This window comes from Phlebotomus papatasi, chromosome 3 (assembly GCF_024763615.1).
Source record: "Phlebotomus papatasi isolate M1 chromosome 3, Ppap_2.1, whole genome shotgun sequence".
Taxonomy (NCBI): Eukaryota; Metazoa; Arthropoda; class Insecta; order Diptera; family Psychodidae; genus Phlebotomus; species Phlebotomus papatasi.
The window spans coordinates 81,871,071-81,893,030 of record NC_077224.1 but is presented as its reverse complement, the minus strand read 5'-3'; the positions used below and the strand labels follow the sequence as shown (position 1 = coordinate 81,893,030).

Sequence of the window (21,960 nt, the reverse complement as noted above, 5' to 3'; positions counted from 1 at the left end):
TTTTTATTTATTTTGATAAAATTGTGTTCACTTCAAATTTAAAATTCCTGCACATTAAAATTTTTTAAATGTAAAAAAAATCTATTGAGAAATGTAAATTTTGTAATAAAATTCATTTAAATGAAAATGATTTATAAGGAGTTTTTAGAAATCTTGTAAAAGCAAAAAGGAAACATTTAAAGTTATACTTTCTTTATAAAGAAATTTCGTTAGGATTGAAACACGAGTCAACTTAATCCTTTAAGGAAGATCGAGTAAATAAATAAGTAGAAAATTCAGAAATAGGCTACTAGGACTACAGTAGAGTCTCGCTATAGGCCATCGCTCTATAGTCCACAATTTATCGACCGTTGATTTCAAAACACTGATTTTAAGTTAGGTTATGTTTTTTAGTATGCGACATGCATAATTATTTTAATATTTTTTGCAAACTTTATTGAGTAGTTGTGATAATTGTGATCCATAATGAAGAGAACAAGGACAAATACCACAATCGCAAAGAAAGTGGAAGCCGTCGAGCAATTTCAATACTAAAAATCGTTGATAATTTTAAAAAATGACATGGACTATAGTGCGACCCAAGTGTCAAATTTGAAACCAAATATGGACTATAGCGAGACTCTACTGTAAATTATTCGAGATCTTCAGTTTAACTCTAATTCTGGTACGTATGAACAATGCAAATATAGCAGTTTCCTAAAATTTTTCTGGAATAAACCTTAGGATAAAAAAATATTTCACTGATTGAGAGAGTAATAAAATTAAAACGGTGTTTAAATTCTCTTAAAAAGCTTGTGATAAACATTTCGGCAGTTCACAGCTGAATTATCTGAAAGTGTCTCGGCTAATAGAAAATGCGTCTGAGGCGTCTGAGGGGAATTTCGAAATGCACCCCACTGTGCTATGCATCGGTGAGTCTCGGGAAATCTCCCTGAATGGTTCGTTTCTGAGATAAATTTTCTCCACCCTCTGTTATAAATTCTCCAAGTGTGCTCTAACTAAAATAGATAGTCTGGAAAACTTTCTATTTTATTTCGAAACGTTTCAAACCTCAATCACACAGTGTTTTACAATCAAAGAATTTGTTAAAGAGTGGTTAAGTTAATATTTATGCCTGGTGACGAACACTTTATAAGGTAGAGGAGTTAGGGCACCTATCCTCTATATCAAAACCGTCCTACCGCAGGATTTTATGCCAATATTGTTGCTAAATTAAGAAAATCTCTTGAAAAACAAAAAAAAAATATAAAATCGCTTGAAGTGTCAAAATATTCGAACATAAACAAATGGAGCTTTCGAAGAGGGAGATTTTAAGCGCTGAAAGATAGGCAAAAATGCACCGGTGTAAAGCTCAGTGGGGGACTTTTGTTTCAAAATGGCGGTTTCGAAATAAAATCCCCTCGTTTAAATGCTCCCTGACTTAAGACGTCTTCCCTATGGGAATATTCAGAAATGCACCCCACTGTGTTATGCACTGATGAGTCTCGATAAATCTCCCTTAGTGATTCGTTTCTCAAATATTTTTTTCCACCCTCTGTTATAACTTCCCCAAGCGTGTCTTGACTAAAAAAGAAGAAAGTGGGTGCACACACAAGTAGAGTTTGATTCTCCAATTGTGTGTTGGATAAAAGGTAAATGAAACTCTATTTGCACAAAAAGTCGTTGATGTTCGAAGAATTTAAATTCAGTTTCGAATTTTCATACTATATTTTCGCACAAGGTGGGGAAAATTTAACAAATACCTGAAATACACACGGTTCTTCGTTATCCGGCACTTCGGGCTTTCATAAAATTTACAATTAATATGAGCATGTAAATTTAATATGAGTACGCAGGTAAACAAAAAATCGTTGCATTTCAAAAAATTCCATGCCCGAATTTCTCTCTAATTCGAGTGACATTTCGGTCCCACATGCCCGAATTTGAGAGAGTCTACTGTACAAGCATGAGCATGTACAGTAGACTCTCGCTAATTCGGCTCTTTTAAGATCGGGCTACTTTTTAATTCGGGCGGCAGTTAAATTTAAACAAGTTTGTTGACATTCCCAGCGAGCACCAAATGCTAAGCTTTTTCAAATCAGCTGAAAACATATATTTTTTCAGCTGAGCTCTGCTAACCTCGAAGTTACACTAGCGATCGCAGTGGCAATTAGTCGAAGTTATTCTTTTTCCCCAATCGAGTGAGAGACTTTAATGCACTTGGTTTTTGTCTTTGCTGAGTTGAGTAGAAGCTAAGGTTAACCTTTTCCATTATTGCAATTTTATGATTCTTACAATAACCACATTTGACATTAAAAAATCAAGCAAAAAAATTTTAAAAAATCATATTTATAATATATTTTGAATAATATGTATTCTTAAACCTTTTCCGACCAATAAATTTAATTTTTTTGTCTAATTTTATCAAAAAATATTGTGAATTGATTTATAAAAAAATATACTACACCTAAATTAAAATTGCATTGCCAAGAATTCTTGTCCGCTGTGATTTTAAAAAATTAATAACCCAAGAAATTCTTGGGAATTCTCAAGATATTTTGATATCTAATGAATTCTAAATTCGAGAAATATTGAAAAAACTTCGGAACCTCATGGAAATACCAAGAAGATCAAGAACATATAGAATTTAGAGCCTCTATAATTTTTATTTAATGGTATACACAGTCTACTCAAAATTATTTGAAATGATTTCCAACAAATTAGCATATTTTCCTGACTTTAAAGGTATTTAAAAACTCTCTTCTAAAAAATATAAATGCATATCATTTTAATTTAAAAAATGAATCATCAAATTGAATAAATTTTTCATTTAAAAAAGAATACGTACAGTATTAAAAAAACGATAATTGTTGGTTTGTTATTTTACCACGATAATAAAAGTAGTTTTTTGCGTAAAAATGCGCTTTAGAAAATTTATAATCGAAAATTTATAAATATACAGCAATTTATAAATATGCAGCATATACATTATGCATATGCATCGTGCACGGATCATACATTTATTTCACTTGTAAAATATAAAACATTTTATAACATAAAAAAATATATTTTTTCCGCATTTGCCGCAACAAACAAAAACGCTTTTATGTAAATTTTTCAACTTAAATTGTGATAAAACAATTATATTTTATTTTGTAGTATCCATAGAAATTTTTTTGTAGTATTTTTAAAAGGCATTATTGAACTCATTAACTCTTTCCGGACCGCAGCATATACTGTAAGCTAATTTCACTTTTTTTTTAAATAAAAAATATCTTTGCTCAGAAGTTAATTGAGGTCCTACAAAAAAATATTTTACATTTAGACATCCTTATAGTTTGTAATCATTCACAAGAATAGGATTTTTATCAGTTCTGAATAATTAAAAAAAAACATTGTTTTCCACAAAGTATTCATATGCTGCTTTGTGTATTCAGAGTCCCAAAAGAGGCGAAAGAGTTAAGTGGGGGAGTCACAACTTTTAAATGGATTTTTTTAAATGCATTTGCAACTTTATTTACCATAAAAAAGTTAAAAAAGTAGAAAAATCCTGTTTCAAGATCAATTACAATAGTTGTGACCGACTGTGAGCATAATACATCAATGGCTGTTCCAGGAAAGATGCCAATATTTAATTGCGAAAATTGAGGAAAATATGCTTTTTGCAAAAGAAAAAACATATTTTTCATAAATAATGAATAATTTTATAACCCCCGACTGAATATTTGCTCAGAAAAAAATATTTTTTTTTCTCGGGAAAATAATGACGCAATTCACTAAAAAATGCAACATTTTTGGTCGGGAGTATGTTTAATACTCTTATTTGACCATTCTCTATAGGCAGCATACCGCAGCATAATTCCTATAATAATATAAGTAATAAAAATCGTGATTATAATATCCCCCAAGTTGATAAATAATTTCAGGGGAAATTCCAAGTCCATTTTGACATTTTGAGAGAAAAAGAAAAAAAAAATGAAAGAGAAAATTTGCTGCTAAATGCTTCCTGGCGCCATCTACCGGCAGTATTTAGTTCTGCCATCATCCACTGCGAGCGCTAAACAGTGCCATTTTTATGTATTTGCTTAGCGCTTTTTGTTCGAGAGCTGCTGATTGGCCAGCAGACCGATTCAGCAAAAAAATGCTGAAAATCCTATTTTATTCTGCTAACTGTGCTCGCTGGGTTTCTCAAGTTTGACCCGAAAATGCCCGAATTTGAGAGAGTCTACTGTATTGGTGAAAGTTCAAACAGAAAATGAGAAGAAGAAGAGAAGAGACAAACAAACACCAACTATATTGAAGATTCTTACCTGTTCGCTGATTCTTTTCAGGAGAAATATTAAAGTCTCACCTTTGAGATGAGATCAAATTTGTTTTCCATAAAATTCAACAAAACTGATAGTGGCATCGCATGCTATGACTACACATCTTCGTTGACATCTTCTTGTCAGTTTTTTAACGATAAAGGCCTCTATATTGGGAACATTCGTCAAAAATTGCATTTTCGACAGAATTTTGACGTTTCTACAAGATTTTTCCTAATGTGAAGAGGCCATTGGTTAAAAAAAGTTCTTTGAAATGTATTAAATCCTTAAAAAATAATAAAATTCGGCAAGTAATTTCGGCTATTTGTTCCTCAAATTTGAACGATATTTTCAAAAATGTAACGGAATTCATATGAAATGTATCTTCTCTACATTAAGATAAACAATTTTAGAGAATATATCAGTGTAATTTATTGTGAAATAAATGGAATTTGATGCGGAAGTTAATATAATACGATAATATTGAGGAAACACCAGAGAAAAATGGTTCTAATTCAGACTCCAAGCAAAAATTTCTTCACATAACCTCAAATTTTACATTTTGAACTCAACCGTCGTTCAAATTTGAGGAATTAAAATTTTAGGAACTCGACTGTAGCTTCACAATGGCATTATAAAGCTAATATCTTGGTAAGGTTCAGTTCCATTTAAAAATAGGTTAAAATGCCCATTTTTAAAGCTGCACGAATTCAAAGGTGCCCCACCTTCCCCTATAATTTTTTGTTCAAATAAAAATAAAACACATAGAAATTCTTTTGATCGACTTTGAGTCATTTTTATTTCATCATACACTTTTTTTTTTAATTTATCCATTTAAAACTGCAAAAGAGGAACAGAATTTTAGTGAAAAATTTAATCAAATGGAAACATTTATTTGGTGTTAGTGAACAATTAAGAAAAAAAGTAGAAAATTATTTCTCCCTGATATCCGATTGAAAAACTTGGAATATAAATTTACTCTTAATGAATATCAATCGTACATGCTTTTTGTTTTAATCTTTCTCTCAATTGTCTCAAATATTCAACACTGATATAAATTAATGGAATTCTATGGAACAGTATTTTATATGCTAAATTTTCTTTTATTAAATTTAATTTATTTTTCTTCTATTATTTCTCAAAATCCGGTAAATTGACTAATTTCACTGTCTTTTTCTCCAATATCAAATATTTTTCTTTTTTTTTATCAACGTTTTAATCTTTTAATCTCTCAAATGCGCGTATTTTTGTTAATTTTCAGATTTATTGTTTCTTTTTTGTTTCTTGAATAATTATTTCATCTATTCAGTAAGTTCAGCATCAATTCTCTAATAAGTTTCTCTTTTAAAAGTATTGCATATCACTTGGCTATTATCTATTTTTCTTCATGGGTATTACAATGAAAAAAATCAAATTGAAAAAACAATCACAAAAATATTTTTCTTAAATAATTACTCATAAATAAAGATATTTTGATTTCATAAATATTCTTTTTTATCCTAAAACTAATGAATATCAAGTTCTATCTTGCAGGAATTTCATTTTTTCTTTAATTTTTTATTAATTGTAGCTAAAAATTTCAATCATGCTTGCTCTTTTATCATCACGAAAAGTTTTTTATTTATTTGAAATTTCGCACACTAAGAGGTCCTTCATAGTGACTAAGAGGACGCGGAATTGTTGACCGATCTGGTTCACTGAAATGAAAGAATTCATTTAATACATTTCTATTTTTTAATTGTTTTTGATTGTTTTCAAAATGTTCTATAAAAAGCCCAAAGAAAAAAAAACAAGCCATAATAAGGTTCATGAAAAAATTAAATGACTAATTAATTAATGATTAAAACAGCAAAAAAACATTTAATTATTTTGCTATGAGTAGAATGGCCACTTTCTACAAGGGGTGCTAATAATAGCTGCTTTTATATAAATTATGAAAATTGTTATTTCAAGATAGTAAAGAATTGTCTCATTTTCTTTTAATTGGTTCACCTTGACCTTAAATCTTCAAATTGCTTGCTGAAAATAGCAATAATAACCCAATTTTTGAAGGAACTTTCATAGCTTTTCGGTAAATATTCTGCAATAAAGTAGATATTTCTTTATAAAATAAATTTCAACACTGGAAATCAATCAAAAATTGGCTACCAAGAAAGTTAAAAAAAATCGCACTCTGGAAGGTTCATTGTTCAATAGATTTGGTTGAATTTGGATTTTTTGGACCGGTATTGAAATTCCGAACCCGGCTGCATGGGTTTTCATCGGTAATGAATCCGTTAAGTACCAATTTTTGAATAATTTTTAAGTTTGTTCCAGAGCTAGAGGTCACACGGTAAGAGATATCGACTTGCGACCCCCATAAGTGGACATTATTATCACAGATGGTCTTTTTTCTTGTCCCCAATCCTCCCATCAACCCCTCCAAAACCATGTCTTTTTGTTTTTTTTTAATGACTTTCTCGTGAGTTCGAGTATATCGCAAAGCTGAGTCGCTGTACCATTTCTTCTCTACTGAAATGCACTAATACTCCTTTGAAAATGAAACTACTTCTAAATTAACTCCACAACTCACTATAGGAACAAGAATTATTCTTCAAAAATTATTATTAAATGTCCTCTACAATTATTCCGGAGTAATCATCAAAATCGGTTGAGTAAGAGTCGAGATAATTGAGTTTATGTCAGAGGTAAGCAAGAACCGTTTGAAACCCGTTTGAAACCAAACATCAAATGAAAATTGTACGTAAATGGCCAAAATGCTACCTGGACAAACTTATTTTGACGTTTATTCGGTTTCAAACGGATCTTGCTCACCCCTGATTTATGTAATATGAAAATTGTTTTTTCGACTGTAGTGTCCCTAACGTTGGTTCTAAAAAGTTCAAGGGTTTAAGAAAATTGTAGCGCTTTCCGAGACCTTTAATTTACGCCCTCACTCATCAAAATCGGTCAAATAGAACCGGAGATATGGCGTTTTGAATTTCCTGAACTTTGACAACTCATATCTCCGTCTCTATTGTAACTACAGTGAACCCACGTCACCTTTAGGAAACTTCATAGCCTAGGCTACAACATCCCAAAAATTTGATTAAAATGCCCAATGGCGTTTTTGAGGCAAATGAGTTTGAATTTTGACGCTATCGCAGCGGCACCTGTGGGAACTTTTTTAAATTCCATCTACAAGTGCTCATCGAGACGAAACCAAAAAATCTAAATTTAGGTCAAAATGTTAATTAAAATCGTAGATAGAGGCCCGTCAATTTACGAACTTTGATTCCTTATAGCTCGGTTCAGGAGTTATCGAGCGACTTCTTTTTTTTTTGTTTGACAGATATAAAATGGAGCTATAAGATACTTTGACGAATTTGCCTCTTAAATGGCTAGGAGTAGTGAATTATGCACGATGGACCCCAATCCTACCTCCATAATGCATTCTATTACCTCCTATAACTCCAACTACCCGTTTTGGGACAAAAATTGCAGAATATTGGCTTAAGTATCACTTTTATACTTAAGCCCTATACTTCGGGAGACCAACGCGTATAAGTTTGAGTGACAAGGAAGCCAAACTTTATGAATTTCTTAAAATATGCATATATATTTTTCAGTGTTTAAATTTTAATTTTTTCCTCTTTTCCAAGAAAAATTTGTTGAGTATCCTACCCTACCGCGGTCTGTCATTTGACCTAGCGCGGTAGAAAAAACGATGAAAAACGGTCGGTAGGTTTAGTGTTAAGAATCTTACCTAACTGGTGGCTATGCATATTAGCCTTCTAAATGCTCTAACTAAGTGTCTTATACCTCAGAAAGTGTAATCTTTAATGAATAGTCCAACGGATCCAACTCACGATGAAACCATCTTAATGACAAATTCAAGCATTTTGAAAAGCTTTTGTTTCTTGTACGTAATTTCTTTATATTTTTGTCGATTAATAACCGATTTTAATCGTTTTATTAGTCGACTAAAAAATTGCTTAAAATTATGTAAATACCAAAAACGTGTGAAAATTCCTTTAATTTAATTCTTTAAAAGAAGCGATAATCGTTGTAATTTTTACTACGGTTATCTTTGTAATAGAAGTAACGTGATTATCATAGTAATATTTACCAAGGATTATCATTGCAAAACGGTATTGTTTCAAGCAAAAATTGAATTTTACAACGATTATCGTCTTTTTAAAAAACCCTTATCACGATATTCGTTGTACAGTAAACTCTCTCTCAATCGGGCATATGGGGCAAAATGTTATCCAAATTATCGAGAGATTTGGGCATAAAAATCATTGTAAATTCCACAAAAACCGCTCAAATATAAAGATTCACGATAAAAGAGGAAGAACTACAGCGAATTTGAACAAATTTGTTTTAAAATAAACGTGAAAATTGTCAACAAAATTTTGCGCCTGATTGAAAAAAGAGCCGATTGAGCGAGAGTCTACTGTAAAATTTAAATTTCGGTTGAGAAAGTAACTTTTTGTGCCGATAATCTCTGGAAATATTACTACCGTAATAGCTTTATTAGATTACTGTAAAAAATACTTACGATAATCGTAGTATTTTTTTACAGTGTGTTTTTACTGTGTAAAAAAATGCTACGATAATCGTAGTATTTTTTTTACACAGGGTAATTAATTCTCGAATAGCCCCAGAGGTTTTCTTCCCATACTCCGAAAATTTTTAAATCAATCCAATCCAAAACTATGACATGAAAATTTATCAATAATCTAAAAAATTGCTGTAGAAATTCTTTAAAAGGAATAATTGATAAAATCATTTTTTTGTGTTTTTCAGAGCTCTCTCTTGTGTTTCAAATATTCAAATTTATTTCATCTCAATCAGTAGGTAATTAATTAAATTAATTCCGAAGAAATACTGAGTGTTTGGTAATTTTCTCACAACTTTGCAGCTGAGAATTAACATAATTTCTGCAATTTCAGCAAAAAGGGGGATGATTTTCTGAAATTCTGAGACGTAATGAAATCACAGTGTGAAAGGTCAAAGGTCAGCTTCGCGCAAGAAGCCTCCTTGCAATATTAATGAAGTTCAAGTAATTTATTGCAAAGAGCATCCTTCTGCTGGATATTCATGAATTAAGCACAAGGTAAATGACGCAGGGAAAAATTTAAGAAAGGTTATAATGATTTAAATAAAGATTATCTCTCACCAATGATGAGCACTATGTGGACGAGGAAGGGCTGTTCCGCCGTGTTCCTTCAGTAAAACGCAATTTTTATTCTTATTCATTGCATTCTTTGGCGCAGGAGAAATTTCTGCCGTTGTCACCTGAATCTGTCGATTCGGTGAGAAAATCTCATTCAGTCGGGATCTTGTGTTGGAGTTTGGTCCTTCGTCCTGCAAAAGGAAAGGTCAATTTGTCAGAAAAAAAAATAATCGTTCTAATTCCCATTAATCCTAGCCCACCTCACTGCTCTGGGAGCCTTGAGAACTCACTGTCAGGACATTCTCCTGCGAGAAATTGAATATACTGAAGTGTGGTGATCTTGGCCACGTTGTCGGTGGTGGTGATCTTATCATGTGCTCCTGAACTTCAGGAAGTGTAAAGGGATCAGACTCAAGTTCAGGATTAAACTCCTGTGACATGAGAATGGCATCATCGGAGACAGTATCCTCCAATGTATCCACCAAACTCTCTCGACTCGCAATGATTTTCTGCACGAAAGGATTGTCCTGCCGTGACAGCCTCAGAGCCTGCATGTCCTGATCAATGTCACGACATCGACCAGGAGTGAGTGTGAGGGTGGATATTGACGGTGAAGCCGCTTTTGTGGCCGCATTCATTTGCGTGCAACTGTAGCTTATCACTAAATATAGAAAATAAGAACAATGTAAACAATGAAGAAAATTAAATAATCACCTATATTCATTCATTCATGTCACATTTAATTATCTCAATCGATTATTTCCCACGCTATTGCTATCTTTATGCTTTTCTCTCTCTCAATTTTCTCCTTTTAGGTGTTGATTAGGGAAATTTATACACGCAAAAAAGCCAATGATAGGCCTGAATGAGTATATGAGTGCTGTGATTTGTTTTTGAAAAATCGTGCAATAATTAAATAAAAATAATAGAAAATTTAATTGTCAAGTGAACTTCCATACCAATAAAACTACACGGATTGTGAAATAGTTAGAAAGGATACTCGAAGATCCTTCAGTAAGGAAACTATTAGCATTTTAATGCATTTAATTAATATAAGCATTTAATTTTACGTTTAATGTTTCATAATTAAAGTTCTATGTTTCATGTTTTACGTATTACGCTTTACGTTTTACGTTTCATATTTTACGTTTTACTATTTAATGTCTGACGTTTCGTGTTTTATGTTTTATGTTTCAAGTATTCAATTTCGTCAGTTAAATCAGCATTTGTCGTAACTTCATTTTTGCGATTTTGAAATTATATACATATTTGGAATCGGTGTAATTTTGTTTATTAAACGCACTTGCGAAAAAGCTTTTATAAGCCCAATAAAAATTATTTTAAACAAAAATTATCGTAAGTGCCCTTAATTAACGAAAATTTATCAGTATTTGTCGTAACTTCCATTTTTGGTAAAGTTACGACAAATTTCTATACAAATTTTTTTCTAAACAGCATTTGCCGTAACTTTTTTTGCTCGTTTGCGTGGCTTGTAATTTTCAGCAAAATTGGAATATTTCTCATTAAAACGCTTACAAACTCTTCGAAATATCTAAAGTCAGTGCGAATGATGCAATAATAAATCATTTTAATTCAATATTTGTGACAAAAAAGCAAGAAAAATCCCTGCCCATCTGTCATTAATTCAAAACAAAACAAACGCCACGGCGCACAAAATTTATTCAACAAAATTTATGAAATAAAAGTTTTAGGGACAGAGGTAAGTTTAATTGATTAATTTAGTCAAATAAAGGCGCTTATTATCACTAGAGTAATTGAAATTGATATAATGCATTTTTGAAAATTGTCGTGGCTTTCATTATCTCCACTACATTGGAAGTTACAGCTTTAATATAATTTTATAAAGATTTTCTCGAATTTACTTACAGTTTATTAATGCTACTTTTATTATTTTGACTCAAAAGTATCGCACTTGGAGCTCATTTTTAAGAAAAATAAAGCTGAACTTAAAATATCGTCTCCTGAAAAGTTGTCAAAAGGAAGTTACGGCAAATGCTGATTTAACTGACGATTTCATGATTTTTTATTTAAGTTTCAAGTTTTTCATTTCACGGTTTTTGTTTCACGTTTTATGCTTCACGTCGTAATATGCAATGTTTGACATTTCATGTTAGACGTTTTACGTTTCATATTTTACGGTCTATGTTTCATGTTTTACAGTCTACGTTTCACGTTTTACGTTGAAAGTCGTCCATTTCATGATTTTTGTTTTATGTTTTAGTTCAGTTCAGTTTATTTTCATCTCATTTAGTCTTTTTAACCCCCTTCCCATGCGGCCATCGCCGTCTTCTCGTTGATACCAACCTCCGGGATGAAAACTATGGAAAATCCCTTCACTACTTATTGTTCTATTTGTTACGTTTTCATGAATTACATTTTATTTCTCATTTTTTAGATTTAGAACAGTCTGGACACACAATTAGTTGTTGCTGTCCAATCCTTTTGATGGGCCTTTAATATGTCTTCTCTTATTACAGACTTCCTCATTTGTGAGGATAATCCTAATAATGGTTCTGGTCCAATGAAAGCAATCCTATCTTCTGCCTGTCTGCAATTCCACTGTGTCCAGGTTTCATATTTCAAGTTAAACATTTAAAGTTTTCCGTTCAACAGTTCATGTTTTACATTTTACCATGGTCCATGTTTCCCGTCTAATGTTTCTGGCTTCAATTTTTACTATTTTATGTGTAATATTTCTTGTCTTAACCTTATAAGGACGAACGGGACACCGGTTTCCCAAAAACAAAAAAAAATGAATATATACAAAGTCATTTAGTCCGAGAAACTAGTTTTTATTTTTGGGACACCGGTGTCCCATTCGTCCTTAAAGGATTAAGCTTCATGTTTAATGCATCATGATCTCTGCTTCATATATCATATTTCGCGTTTCACGTTTAACAATTTGCGTTTCATTTATTACGTTTAATGTTTCGTGTGACAAGCTTCACGGTTTATATTCATTTGTAGAAAATCAATAATATGCTCACATAGGAAATTTCATGAAAGCATAGAAGCAGACGTTCCCAACATTTTCCTCATGAGATTCGTCACCAAAGGTAAGACAGCGGCCAATATTAGCTCCATAATCGATTAATAAATTATTTAAAATTGTTATTTAATTATATTTTTGCAACGTTTTCGAATAGAAAGTACTTAGTATAATATTAATGGCTGCTCACTTTTATACACAAAGATGTTCAAATATTCTGTAAATATCAGATTGATCGTAGGTTAAATATTCACCGAATCGTATACATTACAATAGCTGTGATTATTATCTTTCCACAGAGAACAATTATCTCTCCCAATGCAGATACGATTTTTAGTATATACTTTATCAAGCTTTTTTCTCGTCAAATATTAGAAAAAAAGAAAATAGAACAATTTTATCACTTTCCAATGTACATAAATGATTATTTTTTGTACATGAAACTGAGACAGTTGAAGTGATAGGCATGAAAATTTCGACATATTAAAAAACACACTCCCTTTTATCAGTAAATCCCATTAGTTAGATTTTTTTTCAATCAGGTGACGAGCAATTTCTTTACTCTATTTTTGGAGTAAACAAAACGTCGCGTTTCACCAGGCGAAATTTTAGTTCTTTTTAATGTGCTTTTTACAAACATACAAACGGCATCAAAAGGTGATTGTACTCCTCAAAAGAAAGGGTTTGCCATTCTCAGGACATAATTCACTGAAGCATAATATTTTTTTATAACCGCTCATCGACTGTTACAGAGGCGTACGTTGATTTTGTACATTTTTCAAAAGGCGATACGCAAAATTAAAATTCATAACAGGTTTTTGCCTTGAGATTTAGCCCAGTTCCCGAGGATTTCGTATGGGGATGTTTTTTGGGATTGATCGAAAATGCGTCGTACGATTTTTTTCGTTTTTGGATACGTTCTATAGAGATTTCCCAGACGGACATTTCGTCTTTATACGAAAATACCGATGAATCATTCCTAATGGTGCTGGCATACCTTCTAGACCAATAAAAATTTCAAGAAATCGAAATTCACATACTTTTCTTTCTCAAATTGTTTGCATAAGTCTAACGTACTGTTTTGCACTCTTCTTTTTCTTTTGAACATCACACCAAATTCAATTTAGTTCAATCTGAATTTGAACGGGAAAAAGTGAGATAGAGATACGCAAAATGTTTGAGAGAGAAAAGGATGTACAGTACATTTTAATTTCACGAAATTTTTTTGATCTAAAAGGTGTACGGGAGCTATAATAATGGTCTTTCAAGTTCAAAGGTTACAATGGCTCTAGCGAGTGCATTTTTCAACAGAATGGAGTCTCGTTTGGGCTCGTTGTAAAGGTCTTGGAATTTTTGACAAATGTAAACCCGTTCCAATGAAATCGATGGTCCAGACAGCTGAGCCGGTAATAAACCATTTCATAACCGATAACTATTTTATTTGAAATTCAATTGAATTACTCCTGGATTGTATTTTGAGCAATTTTTTGAATGATTTATAAATCAATGTGAGTGATTCATGTGTCGGTTTAAATCGGTTGACAACCGGTAAATGGTAAATGATGCGTAAGTACTTTTGAGGTACAGTAGAGTCTCTCAAATCTGAATCTCACAAATTCGAACGACGCGACGCGACGTTTGGATTCAAAATGTTAATTGTGGGGTTATGTTAAAAAATTCGTATTCTGAATGAATGAAAATCATATTTATGTGCTTCTTCCTGAAAATTTACATACATTTTGATCGTATAAAATGAAAAGGAAGAATGTTACCACTAAGACTTGTGAGAAAGTAGGGTAAATTATGCTAATTCAAAACCTTCTCCAAATGGAAATTTTTCGCTACTCCAAAAGGAAACGTTATTGTTTTCATGATAAATACAGTACTAAATTATTATATTTATATATTATCTATACCACAGTTTCATTATTTAGTTAATTTTCCTCCAAATAAAGCGAAAATCCATTCATATTCACAAATTTTAATTTGTTAATTTCTCATAAACTTAAAAGTGTACCATCTCACCGTCGAATTTTTCATCGATCGACCATGTTTTCCAATTAAAAACACAATAAGTGACTGTTGTTTATTCGTTTTGTTTAACATTTATGTCATATTTCTGGCTAATTTTAGTTAAATCAAGTGCTAATCTTTATTGTCAACGGTACGTGAAGTTTTGAAAGGAAATAGTTACCTATTTCGTGAAAAAAAGGGTTTTTCTGAAGTGTCTGCAAAGGCTCCAATTGGAAACCCCGGAAATATGATTTTTTGGACTGATTTTCTTATTGTTTTTGATGGGAAAGGAGAAAAGACCAGGAATAAGAACAAATCCTTCACTCAAGAGCAACTCAACAAGGTTTTGGAAGCCTTTTGCCGCGGTTTCACTTACACTGTTTGTCTCCAATTAGAAACTTTTCCTTGTCTCCATTTTCTTGTATTTAAGAAGTTTTCAAATTATATCTAAAGAATTTTCACTAAACAGTAACATTCTAGAAGAGTTAAGGAGCAAATTTATGTAATTCTCTACAGAAAAAATATGAACTTAATGTGTTGAATCTTCTGTCAAAGTTAAAGCGTCTGGAAATGGTTTTGAATTAGGACATTTACCCTATGGGAATTTAATTCAAAGTACAATTAATCTAACATAAATTTCGTCAATTTTGAAAAAAAAAATCGTTCGAATTTGGGAGGTGAGAAATGTCAAAAATACCTGACCTGGTATAATGAATACCTGGTGGTATGTCCTGGTGACCTAAAGGGGATTCGAACCCGGGACACTTGCATCATAGAGCTAGTGCTCTACCACTTGACCCATTGAATGCCCTCTGGAGATTGGGTATCAACTTTTAAACTGAACATGTTTTTTTTAGCACTTTGGTTCCTGTCTCGACTGTTTGGTGGTTTTAGAACGCCGCAAGGACTGAGGAAAATAGTCGATGCAGGAACCAAGACAAATAACAGTTGGTAATGCAGAAACACTTGGGAACAGTAAAGTGATAAAAAATACATTTTCATTTTTCATTGGAATAGCACCATAAAAGATGTGTCCGAAATTGTAAGCTGTCCGAAACTTCACAGAGTATGCGTTATAAATCGCTATTGACGAATAAATCCATCTAGGGGAAAGTTCGGAAAACCAAACACTTAATAAACAGCTCAAAATTGCCTTTCCTAGTCCAATTTTCAATGTGTCCGATATTCAGCTCTGGCCGGCTTTTAGTAAATTATTGTAACGGTTCCTAGAATTTCGGTTTCTCTCTTCCCGTCTTCAAAGGGTTAACATGATAACTCGACCTTATTTTATTTTAAATTTTCTGCCACAGTATACTGCATAGACCTATATAATTTAATATAATTAATGACTTTAACTCAGTCATTAAAATCCCCATTCCAATTTTAGTATATAATTTACTCAGTCTACAGTCAAGAGCTTTCATTGGAAGTTTCCAAATAAGCACGTATACACAAAGAGAAGGGTTGATTTTCAAAAGCTCAACACTTTAATCACGAACACCCCTTTTTGTAATTTTACAGCCTCAACTTGAATTTTCCTCAAATATTGATTTTCCCCAAAAGCCACGACCAAATTTGCCATTTAATCCATCTCTGAGAGTTTCACTGCATAACCCATAAAATGTCACATACACTGCACACCGGTCCCCATTCTTGGTACTTCAGTAAATTAAATTTTTTTGTTGTTATTCAATTTTCTTCCTTGAAATTGAAAGAATCCAATAAAGCGTAATTACTTTTTTTTACGTATACTATCAACGATACAATCAACGTGGAAGAAATTGAGAGGAACCGATAGGGGAATTGTGTATAAAAGGACAAATAGAAAAGCGAATTTACGATTGAAAAGGACTTTAAATAGCACAGAGAGATTTATGTTGGGGTACGTACCTGATGGTTCAGAACGAGCTCTCTGGTTCATTTCTCGATTTCCCCGTTCAAACATCATATCATCGATCTCCAGCACCTTCCTGCGACGCAGCAGATTGGACAGGAATACAAATGGTCGTCTCCTGATGCTGATACTTGTGGTACTCTTACCAAACGTTGATGCACTTGACGATGGCATATGGGAAATTTGGGTCACACACATACACACACAGACAATGTATAAAAAAAAAGAAAATTGCGGAGAGACAGGAATTTTCTCCTACCCCACCGCAGAAAATGTAGAAAACTGTGAGACACTTGGGGGGCTTTTTCTTGTGCTTTTCTCTTTCTCCTCTGCCTTTCTTCTTCTTCTTCCTTTTGGCCTTTTCCCGGCTCTTTTCAGAGCCACTCACTATCGATTTTCCCTCCTTTTCCACCCTTCACTGATAAGTCATACACCCATTCACTTTGGCAAAATATTTGTCGTCAATTGTGTAGCCGACCTTATTCTCTCTCACTCTGACTCACGCAATTTTCCTTCCCAAATGCTCAAGCTGAGTGGGCAGAATAATGTATTAGCCATGAGCACCTACCCCTTCACGGAAAAATGTGGAGACCTGCTTCCCTTGAGGAGGCCCCTCTTTGGCCACAAACTTTCTACACAGAGAGTCGATGGAATGGTCAGAAAGTGCACAATATTGACCACAAACACCACCTTCAATCTGCTCCCACTTCGTGCTCCACCACAAAAGAAGTATCCCTATAACTTTCAACTTTTTCTTTTCCTATTGATTTCCCCACACACAATCACGCAATTTCAAATGAAAAATCCAATAAGAAAATGTTCGTTGAACAGCAAAACACTCAACGCACTCAACACTCCACCAAGCGCAATGTGATAATTTTTGTCCAGAAAAATTCCCAGTCACTGTTTCTCTTGTCTTCTCCCCTTATCACCTACATCCCACGCGGTTGAACCTAATACATGATACTGATGACTTGGTCAGTCACACACCCTCCTGCACTTCACGTATTATTCATCTCATCAAATATTTATCATCCCAAATCGGTGAAGTACAACAAATGAAATGTCCAGAATTTTTCTACCAAAAACTCTCACTAATCCCCATGGAAGCTCCTCTCACAGTGAGACAGAGACAGGAATGATTCTATACTCTCAAAACATCGATGTCCCGTGTGCGCAGTTGCGCTGATAAGGCAGATAAAAAAAAACTTTTTTTTTCTCCCATTTGCTCTCTTATTATGTCTCTATCACACTCACAATTTAATGCCGTAGAAGAGTGGCTTCAGCAAAGGTAGAAAATATCTCTGGTGCCGAAAGAAAAGCAACAGAGGGAAATTCGCAAAGTGCTCGAACTCCTGAAGATGATGCTAAACCAGATTTAACGATAGGACGCCATTTTCGGGCATTTTAAGGGCTTTGTTCAAATCTATGAAATAAGTCCTTAATAAGTCCTTATTAATCCCTTAAATGAGGATTTTTTAAGAGAAAGTAGTCACATCTTGCGGTAAAAATTGGAACCTAGAGTAGAGACTGCGAGAGTAAAGAAGCGAGGAGAATATGTGAACAGAGGAACCAGAAGGAACCTTAACTCTTTCGCGTCATTAGGGTCATATATGACCCGGGGAAAAAACAATTTTTTGACTATTTACATTAACCCATTCAGTCAATGTACCAGAAATACTTGAGATAGAATGTTCATATTTTGGGATTAGTTTGCTACAGGTTAATAGATGATTTTTTTGAAAAGAAATAATTTTTATCCATTATGGGGGCGCGGGGAGCCGCCCATAAACACGCGTCTTAACGGTCACTGAATTTAAATTCTGTTCATTAATTCATTACAAACTCTATTGATTTAGATAAAGTAACTATCCAAGAAAACAAATTGGCAACCAGAATTCAAATCAAGAAACAGGATGAAGGCCAATTTTAACAAATTTGACGGGATGTCGCATTTTCCGTCCGCCATTTTGAGCAAAATTTTTGCATGACTTCACGTGAAGCGAGAAAAGAACAACAAAATGTATTCCCATATCTATCGGGCTATTTTTTCCAAGTAATTAAATGACTAAAGTAACTAAAAATCCATTCCCGACAGAAACTCGAATATCAATTGCCCAGAAATAAATCATCTAAAATCAGTCAATTTGCGTATGATGTATAATACCATGGTAAGGAATGGGTTAATTGAAATCTATCGGTTTGTGCACGACATCATAATAGAAGGATGTAAGATTCTTGGCTAATTTTCTCAAGACTCCAGATATTCAGGAAAAGAAAATATTTGAGATCAAAAATCACTAATTTCGAACTTTGTGAAATGACTTTTCTTTTACAAAATTTTTTATATTAATTTATTTTTTTCAGCAAAAAGTTCTTTAGAAACACAAAATAGAATATCCAAAGATAGTATATTGCATATTTTGATATAATAAACTACTCTCAATTTTCCAGAAAAGCGTGTAGAATTTTCCGGGTCATATATGACCCTATAGTCCCCAAGGGTAACAGTGTTTTCGTCCCAAACCTATAGCGAAATGTAGTTGGGACATTGTTTTTCTTTGTGAAATGCAGGTGGGACATCTTGCTCCTGGACATTTCATCTTATATCTGATGAATTATAACATATTTTGCAATATTTTAGAGTATTCTGCAAGCGTGTCATATTGTACAATTGTATGGTGTGTGAATAAATATGTGGATAAGTTTATTTTTGCCAAATACCACTCAAAATATTGTGACAGTGACTGTTCAAGGGATTACCAGGAAGATTCCTTGAACACCCGGAGTACAGTGTTCATCAAGACAATCCGGTTTGCCATGGTTTTGGCCAAATTAATAACTTCAAGCAAAAAAAAACTCTTAAAAAGCCCGTGATATAGATTTTGAAAATGGTATGTACACTTCCCTTGAGGACAATAGGGTCATATATGACCCGGGGTTTTTCCGAGTTTTCACGCAATGGAAATTTTTTTCCTGTCTAAACTATTATATTTGATCATAAAGCATTAGGAAAAACTCAATTTTACATGAATTCATCTGCTGAATAAAAGTGTGGCGCGAAAGAGTTAAGAAGGCAAAAGATATCAGCCGAGTGTTACATGGTGCCTACAATGCTTCAGCTTCGGAAAAGTCGGTAACTTCTTAGAGAAATTTTGATGATTTCTGGTGGAAATTTCTTCAGGTAATTTTCTAAAGAATTCCCTGAACTTTCCTACAGAACATTCTATGTTGACTTCGAGAATTTTCCCATAGTATTCTCCAAATATTTTCTACCACAGAAATTTAAGTGGAATCAGTATTGAAATTTTCTTGGTCAACTATGGAAATTTATTAAGAAATTCGTTTTTCTTCGATTTTTCTTCGTTTCTTCGTTTTTCCAGATTTACCAAAGTTTCCTCAAGATTTCTTAAGGAAATCTTTAGGAAATTTCCCACAGAGAAGGTATGAAAAACTCACTAGTCTGTCTCTAGAAAATTTATTTCCACTTTAAATATACTTCAGTCGAGATGAATTTAATAAAGAATTGTTATAGAAAAAAAGAAATTTCTTAAGAATTTCATGGAAAAAATCATGGGAAATATTTTTACTTAAAAATATACTTCAGTCGAAATTTTTTTATTAGAAAAAAAATCATATAGAACATCGAATACTTAAGTGAAAATACTAAAATTTGTAGAGAAAAATCTGGGGAGATTCATAAAAAATTCCTAACACAGACAGGGAAAATTCAATAGGTTTTCTCCTAGAAATCTGTATGAAATTTATTTTCACTTAAGGATATACTTCAGTCGAGATGTTCTTTTTTTGGTAAAAGTTTATATAGAACTTCGAAAAGTAATAGGGGAAAGTAGTCTGCCTTTGAATGCGGCAGCCTTTGAATATTTCAATTTTTCTCTTATTTTCCAAAGCAAAAACCCTGTTCTCTAAACTAGTCAATACAACTAACTATTTTCTATTAACTTCGATTAACAAAATAGTATTTTTGCTATGGAAAATAAGAGAAAAACTGAACCATTCAAAGGCTGCCGCATTCAAAGGCAGACCACTTTTCCCTATATGATATAACATTTCAAGCAGAGAATTAAGCAAGAAGTGCAGGAGATATCTCCATTATAGGTTGGGAACTCAGTAGCCTCTTTCAAGGAAGTCTTGAGGATTTCGCGTAGGGAATCAAAATTAGAAAAGAAAAAAGGTAAATTGAAAGATAAATGAATATAAAAAAAAATAAATTCAAGAAAATGAAAAAGAAAAAAAAATAAACAAATTCAAATAAATTTACAATTGGAATTGCCAGGGAAATCTATAGGGAAAGTTCTACATGGATGTGGGTAAAATTCAGAAGCCTTTCCTGAAAATTTAATTGAGAAAGATCCCTCATTTTATCCTACATTTGGATTAAATTTTTCGGGAAAATTTGTGATATTTTGAGATGTATACAAGATAGTTGGATATTCTGCAACTTAACAACTTTTCGGCTCATTCGAAAGGTCTTTTAGAATTTACGATAAAACTGAACCGGTTCAAAGCGGTTCTGAATCGGTTCATAACCTATAACTATTTTATTTGAAATTCAATTGTATTACTCCTCAAATGTATTTTGAGCAATGTTTTGAGTGATTTATAAATCGGTTTAAATCCGTTGTGAACCGGTAATGAAGTTATGAACCGATAAGTAATTTTTGCCCGAAAATCAATTCTGTTACTCTTAAAACTATTTTAGGGGATCTTTTGAGTGATTGATTTATGAACTGGTTTAAATCGGTTGACAACCGGTAAACAGAAAATGATGCTAAAGTACTTTTGAGGCATCTGAGTCACGACTTCGAGTACATCGCAAAGCCTGGAACGCTTGAATGGTGAATGGTGAATCGATTAAGTGAATCTGAGAACATGCAACGATTTGAGAAGCACAGAAGAGTCGTGCTAAACTAAATGAGTTAACTAACTAAATGAGCTATAGAGCTATTTTGGGATATAATCAAAATTTTAGGTAGGGGTCAGCAAAAATCTGAAGTTGATATCTCAAAACGTTTGGCTTTTGGCACTATATAACTGGCAATATGTTTATTTTACGTTTTGAAAACGTCAGACTTTCAAGATTGCAATAAAATAGGATCATCAGACAGTATCAGTGCGTAACTCTAATTCGTTTGATAACAATATCGCTTAATCTTAAACTTCGAGCAAAATTGGAGGAAAAAAAAGAGAAAGTTGTGAGAAAATTGAATCTGAACAGGAGAGAAAATATTCTCGATGGACCCTCATCACTTTGTTTGCCAACCAAGTCTTCCTTGTCCATCAACACCCCCTCACCAAGCTCCTCTTCCCAGAGTCACCTTCATCAGGGCGCGTAATTCAATATTTGCACATTAAAGCCACTCCAGAAAAGCCTTTTTTTCGGTACCTCAATTTCACCCTCCTTCTACCTCTTTGGACATCTATATTGGCAGTTGCGAAAAAATAAATCTATTCGGTTCACTGACTTTTCCATCACCCAATTTTCCCCCTTAATTGATTCCATTCTCTCTCTCACTCAAATACATTTTCCAATTCAATAAAGTCATTCCGATGAATTGGACAATTTGCATATTTTCTC

General features: G+C 33.0%; 1 protein-coding gene across 1 annotated transcript; it reads right to left on the bottom strand.

Moving 5' to 3' along the window:
- Window positions 1–5,061: 5,061 nt before the first annotated feature.
- LOC129806050 (uncharacterized) lies at window positions 5,062–17,583 on the bottom strand. Its single transcript, XM_055854366.1, has 4 exons — window positions 16,358–17,583; window positions 9,705–10,105; window positions 9,448–9,635; window positions 5,062–5,980 (listed from the first exon to the last, which is right to left on the bottom strand). The coding sequence occupies exons 1-4, from the start codon at window positions 16,557–16,559 to the stop codon at window positions 5,905–5,907; spliced, it is 867 nt and encodes a 288-aa protein (XP_055710341.1). The 5' UTR covers window positions 16,560–17,583; the 3' UTR covers window positions 5,062–5,904.
- Between the last annotated feature and the right edge of the window lie 4,377 nt (window positions 17,584–21,960).